This window comes from Triticum aestivum, chromosome 3D (assembly GCF_018294505.1).
Source record: "Triticum aestivum cultivar Chinese Spring chromosome 3D, IWGSC CS RefSeq v2.1, whole genome shotgun sequence".
In the NCBI taxonomy this organism is placed as follows: Eukaryota; Viridiplantae; Streptophyta; class Magnoliopsida; order Poales; family Poaceae; genus Triticum; species Triticum aestivum.
The window spans coordinates 607,894,009-607,902,435 of record NC_057802.1 but is presented as its reverse complement, the minus strand read 5'-3'; the positions used below and the strand labels follow the sequence as shown (position 1 = coordinate 607,902,435).

General features: G+C 45.0%; 2 protein-coding genes across 2 annotated transcripts; both read left to right on the top strand.

Moving 5' to 3' along the window:
* Window positions 1-317: 317 nt before the first annotated feature.
* On the top strand, window positions 318-2,200 carry LOC123076670 (F-box/FBD/LRR-repeat protein At1g13570). Its single transcript, XM_044498798.1, has 4 exons — window positions 318-437; window positions 629-1,135; window positions 1,238-1,381; window positions 1,484-2,200. The coding sequence occupies exons 1-4, from the start codon at window positions 318-320 to the stop codon at window positions 1,751-1,753; spliced, it is 1,041 nt and encodes a 346-aa protein (XP_044354733.1). The 3' UTR covers window positions 1,754-2,200.
* A 3,376-nt stretch (window positions 2,201-5,576) lies between these two features.
* LOC123075874 (F-box/FBD/LRR-repeat protein At1g13570) lies at window positions 5,577-8,300 on the top strand. The gene is made up of 4 exons (XM_044498375.1): window positions 5,577-5,774; window positions 6,539-7,380; window positions 7,467-7,622; window positions 7,722-8,300. Exons 2-4 carry the CDS (start codon window positions 6,790-6,792, stop codon window positions 7,989-7,991), a joined length of 1,017 nt encoding a protein of 338 aa, XP_044354310.1. The 5' UTR covers window positions 5,577-5,774; window positions 6,539-6,789; the 3' UTR covers window positions 7,992-8,300.
* The last annotated feature ends 127 nt before the right edge of the window (window positions 8,301-8,427 follow it).

The window sequence follows — 8,427 nt, the reverse complement described above, 5'->3', positions numbered from 1 at the left end:
TGTATTCAACAAAAGAAACCCATTTCCAACTTGCAGCATGGCACATGGTTTCTCTTCAGGTTCACAAACAATAATCAAGCTTTTCACCTTACCAACGAAGTGGTCGAGTTCAGTTCTGTTCATAGAAACATACCGGACTTGTTGCTAAACTGCCATCCCTTTGTTGTTGCTTAGTTATCTTTTGTTTTTCTATGAACAAACAACTTTCTTAATGTACCACTTAATTTCTGCATTTATTGTATTTTTAGTGATATGTGATAGACCACACGCTAATTTAGGCTTCCTGTCTTCTGGAAATACTAGGACAGTCTGAAGCAATGAGTACGTGTAAAAAGGCCAGGGCGGAAGCTACATCTTTTGTGGGTTCAGACAGACTGAGCAGTCTACCTCCAGAGATAAAGGGCGACATCCTCTCCCGTTTGAAGGTCGAAGAAGCGGTTAGGACTAGCATCTTATCAAGTACTTGGAGGGATGCATGGGCTAATATGCCAGCAATATCTCTGCGCGATGGAGATTTCGCACGAACCAAGTTCGTTATGTTGGTCGATATGGTGCTAGCACTCTACAAGGGAACCATAGAAGAATTTGATATATCAGGTAAAAGAAGTTACCATGATGAATTCGCTAGGTGGATGCTCTGCTGTCAAGGAGATCACCAAGATCAGTTATAATCAAGTTGAACTCAGGGCCAAGGTATAGGATTCCCTCATGCCTCTTTTCTATCGTCGATCTGAAGTCTCTGCGACTGAAAAACTGCATTATCAGCTTGCCCCGGGTATTCCAAGGTTTCAAGAGACTAACTTACCTCAGCCTGAGCATTTTCTCCTCCACGGACAGGGATATCCAAAATTTGATCTCCTTTTGCCCTGAACTGACTGATTTGAGATTAACTTCTTTTGAGGGCATCAACTGTCTAAACATTCAAGCCCCTAAACTGGAATATCTTTGTGTTGTTGGGGACATTGAAGACATTAATTTGGATGCCCCTAATCTGGACGAGGCCATTCTCTGTCTTGATCAGAAAGCTAAATCGTATCAATCTGTTCCAGTTGCGCATAACAAGGAAAGCAATGTCACGTCATTGGAAAGCCTAAGTGGCATTAAAAAACTTGGAATTATTGGCACTTTCATGAAGGTGAGCTATTATTAGCTCCAACATTACTATAGCCTTCTTCTGCCTTCTGACTAATCTGTTTTGTCATTTTCTTTTGTTTTCTTGTTGCGGTATTTATCAAAGGGGTGCATACTTACGAAGCTCCCTGCCGTGTTTACTCGCCTGGAAGATATTGGTTTTATGATAAATTTTGAGGATCAGAGACAAGTCTTGACCGCGTGTTCATTGTTACAGAATGCCCCTAACTTGAAGAAGCTTCTCATGTGGGTACGTATGCCTCCAGTAAATCCTCTCCCTCCCTCAATCACCCGATCCTTGTTCATTCCGTTATTTATGGCACCTAATGAGTTGTGCAAAAAAAAAATGCAGAGTGACTCTTCGAGCACATGGGATCAGGATCAGGCCAGCATTCAAGAGCTTACCCTGCAAATGCAAATGGACCATCTCATAACGGCCTGTGTGAAATGTTTCCAGGGTTTGGACTACGAAGTCGAGTTCGTGGGAAAGCTATTGAGCTGTGCACCTGCTTTGGAAGAATTGAAAATAGAGTGGGAGGGTGAAATGGCCCGCAGCATTGTTCTTACCAAGCTATTAGCTCTGCCGAGGGTGTCTCCCAGGGCCAAGATCATTGTTACATGATAAGTATGATCCCTCATCACATTGCCGATCTAATTTGCTGCGGGTAGAATTATTTTGGCTTTGTTTATGCGGATGTACCAGCTAGACCTGGTGGTTATATATGTGTGTGCATTGGACTCAAATCATCAGGTAGTGGTAGTGTGTTTTGTTCGGTCGGAGTACTTGATGTGCTATCAGCAAGTGTTTTCCATATGAAACGCTACAAACCACTGCTGTCGTTCCTCAAATGTGCGAGTTCAGCTCGTCTTGTTTTGTGCCTGTGTTCGCTCTATGTTACATTCCTGGTTGTAGCAAATATATGTGTCCATGAGAAGTGATCACATTTAAGAAGTGTATCAACAAGAAGTGAATCGAAGTAGCTCATACATCACTTCTTGTTGATATTTGTTTCAGGTTCACCTGAATCCGTCTACTTTCAGAAATCATAGCGTTTACCAGATTCGTTTATATTTGTTTCAGGTTCGAATGAATGTTTAATGCTCCTACATCTCCATTTTTTTCATAAGGGAAATATTTCTATATTGTTGTCGCTTTTAATATGTTGCTTTAATATTTTGTACTGTGGTTTTGTCGTATTGAAGTGAACACGAGCCAGTTATTGTGCAACTGGATTAATGGCATGTGCTCCTATTTCTTTGTACCCGAAATTAATTGGCCATTTACTGGTGTCATACCTGACCTGGTTAAATTTGAAAGGACTGAACTTACATTGAAAAGCCGTTATCTGATGTTGTTAAAGTCTTCAAAATATTTATTCAAAAAGAGTCTTCATAATATAGAACGTTAAAATGATTCAAGTTATTGCCTGTGCAATTGTGTGGGTACGGGCTTGTATGCTATTTATTAGGCGACTAATAGGCGCCGGTGCGCCGGCCCAAATTCGGCCGGTCACACCCTGTACGTCGGATTAAAGTCCCTTTGACCGTCAGATTCAAGACACTTTTCGTCCCTATCACATCGTTTCTTTCTTTCCTCCCTGCAAATCAAGTGAGCACACACAGCAGGCATGAGCGCCATGGATGAGCGACCTGACCCGCCGGATCTTCGCCGCTCGCCGTATCTCTCCGCAGCTCCAATTCGCCGTCGTCACACGCCTTCCTCATCTTGTCGTTCCAGCACCACCACCTGCTGGATGCAGCTCTGTCAAACTTTCGTTCCTGCAACTCGCGCTGCCCACCATAGCACGGTGCCGCCGCCTCTAGATCACCGCCGCCGTCGACCTGCACCACCAGATTCGAGCGAAAAAACACATCTCAACCAAAAAACAACTCCAGTGGTCAGTTGCAGCAAACCCAAAAACGGGTTCCAGCAAAAAAAATAGTAGTTTCCAGCAAAAGGACATGAACAACTAGCAATCTTAGTAAATCCCTTGAAGCAAAAAATATTACTGGTTCCAGCAAAAAATTAATACGGTTCCAGCAAAAATGCGTCGCCGCCGTCCAGTCGTAGCAAAAAATCTCAAGCAACAAAAAACTCCAGAAGTCGCAGCCACAATCATTTGCTGGTTCCAGCAAAAATTAATACGGTTCCAGCAAAAATGCGTCGGCGCCGCCCAGTCGTAGCAAAAAATCTCAAGCAACAAAAAACTTCAGAAGTCACCACCGTAGCAAAATCATTCGCTGGTTCCACCAAAAATTAATATGGTTCCAGCAAAAATGTGTCATCTCCGCCGATCACACCAAAATATCTCGACGACGCCAGCAAAAAATCTTACCGGTTCCAGCAAAAAATGTCGCCGGTTCGAGCAAAAATGATCTCGCGCCGTATGACGGGCCGTCTGGTTCTAACACCGGTTGAAAGTGCTTGCAACTTCTCGCCTCACTAGTCCCAACTCCTACGTCGGCCGGTTGCAACACACATCCAACATTCCCTCCATGGTTGACGCAACTCTTGTGCTTGGCTGGCAACAATGGCTGCCCCGGGGAACCGCGCCGTCGTTCTTGGCTCTGCAACAACGACGGGACGACATCGCAGCGGCAACCCTCGATTGGTGCGAGCACCGACAGCCCCTAACGGCGGCGCCCCTCTGGTGGGTGCTTTCTTGTGCAGCAGCAAAAATATTGGTAGCCATGGCGAGATCGGGCAAGCTTGGGGAAAAAAATGAACCGGCGCATGAGGAAAGACGAGGAAATGATGGGATAACTAGTGGTTGTGCTCGCGCGGAAGAAGATAAGGAGGGGAGCAGGCGGTTCGTGCAGGGAATAAAAAAAGAAGGCATCGGCGTAGTGTGTGCGAGTGGTGAGCGGTGCGGGACCGGCCGAAAAACGTTAGCCGGTCGTCCGGCCAGAAACGTTTCCCTATTTATTACTAACAGTGTCAAAACATTTCTTGGTATATCTAAATACGGTGGCTTTTCAAAACCGTGTTTAAAAAAACTCCATACATTCAAACAAACAAACCCTAGGAAGAGTCACTACACGAGACATACCATTTTCTCTTTACCATAACTTGTGTTGTTTAATTATAAAAAACTCTTTAAATCAACCGGCTGATCTCTTCCTCATGTAAACCACCCCTCGTCTCGACACGTGCCCCTTGTGGAGCCTTCCCACCACATCCCACTCCAGCCAGCGTCGACAACATCCTCGGACGTTGTTACCCTTCCTGGAGGTGTTGTCATGGAGTCCCTCACCTCCCTTGTCACTTTGATCTGGTGCTCTCCGGGTGAAAACCCAAGTTTTGGCTTTGGCCGGAGTGGACGTCAGTGGCATACCCGCCGCTTTCCCTAGGGGCGTCATCTTGGAGGTCTAGCCTTCTGTCACCCATCGGTGGCTCGTTTTCTCCTAGAGTGTTGTCTTTACCTAGGCGGATGCGTGGCCTCGGAAGATTGCTTCTGCATTGTTGGGTGTCTACTCTGGCCACTTTGGTAGCAACGTTGTCGGCTCGTCTGGTGTGCGGCCTTAGGGCCGGTGTGAAATTCGGAGCAGCGGCTCCGGAGATCGCCTATGCGTTGTAGGGTGACTGCTCTACCCTCTTGGGTGGCAGAGTCATTGGCTAGTCAGGTACGCGGCCTAGGGGCCAGTGTGGTGCATTGTTATGGTCTGTAAGCCAGAGTGGCAACTCCGGGTCGTGGGATAGGGTGTCGTCTCTGGTCACTTAGGTGGCAGTGTCATTGGCCTGAATGGGGTGCAACCTTGGAGCTGACTTGTCTGTGTCGCTCATTTGTATCGGTTTTCGGCCGGATTATCTTATTAATTGGTCAATTCTCTTCTTCTAAACGAAAAGGCAGAGCTCTTGCCAGTTGCTCGGGGAAAAGAACAAGTACTGGAGTTCAAAAACCTAGTGCTGCGGGACTGTGGGAGACGAGCATGGAAAACCTAGTGTCACTTTCAAGCCACAAATCAAGATCGAAAGGCGAAGATACCCCTAACCTCACGAGTACCCCCTTTTTGAGCCGTGAATATTACATTCCATTATTGAGCTTGCTTAGATAAATCGGTTGTTACAAAGTTTTATGCACAAACTGGAATATGTAGGAACAATATGTCACTTGCCACATCCATCCAACCCAATCACCTTGTATGCCTTGATTGCACGATAAAGGCGTTTCTCCCCCAGTTTACCCACTCCCCTCTCATTGTGTCTCTCCACCGAAACTCACGCCGTCAATCGCCTTCCCTCCCATGGAGCTCTGAACTGTTATGTCCCAAATCGCCCATTGTCAGTTGAGTACGCATTATTTTTGCCAAAAAAAATCATGTGTATTTCTTTTAAGAAAAAAAATGTTTTTTAGGTATGAGAAAAAAAATGTATGTATCATGAATGGCAGACTATGTAAGAATTCAGCCCAAGATAAGTACTAGTGCTAGCCCCACCCCGATATAGCCCATCTCTGAAATCTCCCAGAGCAACCGCAACCCAACTGGAAATCGAACCCTAGAGATGGCACGGCAGCAGGGGCCGGCGGCGCGGCGTCGTGGCGGCGTCCTCTGGCCTCTGCGCTCCTGTTTAGCGGCAGGCCGTAGCAGGCGAGCAGCGTCGCCTTCTCCCGTTCTTCCGCACACCCCTACAGCAACACCCCGTGAGTTAATTTGGCTTCCTGTTTCGATGCAGTTGAAATTTGAGGCCTGTTTGCAGCGAATTCATGAGAATTATTGAAAAGCCAGTACTTCTATATGTTGAACAGTTTCAAGTTGTATATGTAGCTGAACAGTTGTATGTGTAGCTGAACAGTTTCGGGGCTTGTATGGTTCTGTCAGTTATCAGATTGCTCCGTAAGGACTAATTAATGACTAGCAAAATTGTGTGTGCCAAGGAGATTAGACTGGGCTCTAGTTAGTCTTAATGCTCTTCACATGCTTGTTTAGTACTCTGTTCTTCAGTGTAGTACTCTGTTCTTTACATTGCTTTTATATTCTCTAACCTCTGCAGTGCTAATCTCGCAGAATTAATCTTTTCCTAACCAGCATACTGATCTGGTAAGAAAGATTTGGAACCTAGCCTTGTACCTAGCATTGTCACACATAATCGTTCCGACTAGGGCTGTCGTGATGGGTAACCATGACTTTCAGCTACCACATGTTGGGCATGCTTATAGTTAATGCTGGAATCATCAAGCTTTTAAGCTTACCAACAACAGTAGTTGAGTTCTGTTCTGTTAATAGAAACATGCCGCCTAGACTTGTTTCCTGAAACTCCCATCTTTTGGCTGTTGTTAATTTTTTGTTTTGCCGCGAAGAAGCAACTTACGCAGTGCACCATTTAATTTTCTGCATGTATCAAATTTGTAGTGACATGTGGTAGAATTCACGCTAATTTAGGCTCCCCGTCTTTTGGAAATGCTAGGACAGTTTAATCTGGATTCTGAAGCAATGAGTACCTGCAAAATGGCAACGGTGGAAGCTACATCTGTTCCAGACAGACTGAGCAGTCTACCTCCAGAGATAAAGGGCAACATCCTCTCCCGTTTGAATATCGTAGAAGCGGTTAGGACTTGCACCTTATCAAGTACATGGAGGGATGCATGGACTGATATGCCAAAAATATCTCTTCGCGATGGGAAATTTACATGAACTAAATTCGTTACGTTGGTTGATATGGTGCTATCACTCCACAAGGGAACTATAGAACAGTTCGATATTTCGGGTAGTGAAAGCTATCATGATGAGTTCGCTAGGTGGATGCTTATGCTGTCAAGCAGATCACCAAGATCAATTATAATTGAGTTGAAGTCAAGGCCAAGGTATAGGATACCCTCGTGCATCTTTTCTATCAGCCATCTGAAGTCTCTGCACCTAGAAAATTGCACCATCAGCTTGCCCCGGGTATTCCAAGGTTTCAAGAGCCTAACTGACCTAAGCCTCAAATTTTTCTCCTCCACAAACATGGATATCCAAAATCTGATCTCATTCTGCCCTGTACTGACCAATTTGATACTAAATTATTTTGAGGGCATCAACCGTCTAAACATTCAGGCTCCTGAACTAGAATATCTTAATGTTGTTGGGGACTTTGAAGACATTGATTTGGATGCCCCTAATCTGAAGGCAGCCATTCTCTTCCATTATCACAAATCTAAAGCATATCAATCTATTCCAATTGCGCATGACAAGGAAAGCCATGTCAAGAAGTCATTGGGAAGCCTAAGTGAGATCAAAACACTTGGAATTTCTAGCAGTTTCATGAAGGTGGGCTATTATATTAGCTCCAGCAATTCTATGGCCTTCTTCTGCCTTCTGTCTAATCTGTGTTGCCATTTTTTTTCTTGGTGCAGTATCTATCAAAGGCGTGCATACTTACGAAACTCCCTATCGTGTTCACTCGCCTGGAGGATATTTATCTTACGATATGCTTTTGGGACCAGAGGCAAGTCTTGACCGTGTGTTCATTGTTTCAGAATGCCCCTAACTTGAAGAAGCTTCTCATGTGGGTACGTATGCCTGCAGTAAATACTCTCCCTCCCTCGATCATTCAATCCATGTTTATTGAGTTTATGGCACCTACTCAGTTGTGAGAAAAATATATGCAGAGTTACCCTGGGAGCACATATGATCAGGATCAGGCGAGCATTCAAGAGCTTACCCTGCAAATGCAAATGAACCATCTCATAACGGTCAGTGTGAACGATTTTCGGGGTTTGGACCACGAAGTCCATTTCGTGGCAAAGCTATTGAGCTGGGCACCTGCTTTGGAAGAAGTGAGAATAGAGTGGAAGGGCGAAATGGACCGCAGCATGGTTCTTACTAAGCTATTAGCGCTGCCGAGGGTGTCTCCCAGGGCCAAGATCATCGTTACATGATAAATATGCTCCCTCACCACTTTGCCAATCTAATTTGCTGTGGGTAGAATTATTTTGGCTTTGTTTAAGCGGATGTACCAGCTAGGACTATCTGGTGGTTATATATTTGTGCGATGCTGCCATTCCTCAACAGCGTCAGTTCAGCTCGTGTTGTTTGGTCCCCGTGTTCTGTGTCCATAAGAAGCGATCACATTTAGGAAGGCACCTTCATGTTGTATCAACAAGATGAGAATCACAGATATCAAGTTGTACCTTCGTATCTTACATTCTGCATGTGATGCGGCATGATAATGAGATCGGAGTAGCTCATGCCAGAACCAGTCTACTTTTGGAAATCAAAGCATTCATCAGATTGGCTTACATTGGCTTCAGGTTGGAATGAATGTTTACATAACTAAGTCAGAACAAAAGAAAGAAAAAACATGTGGTTCAGACC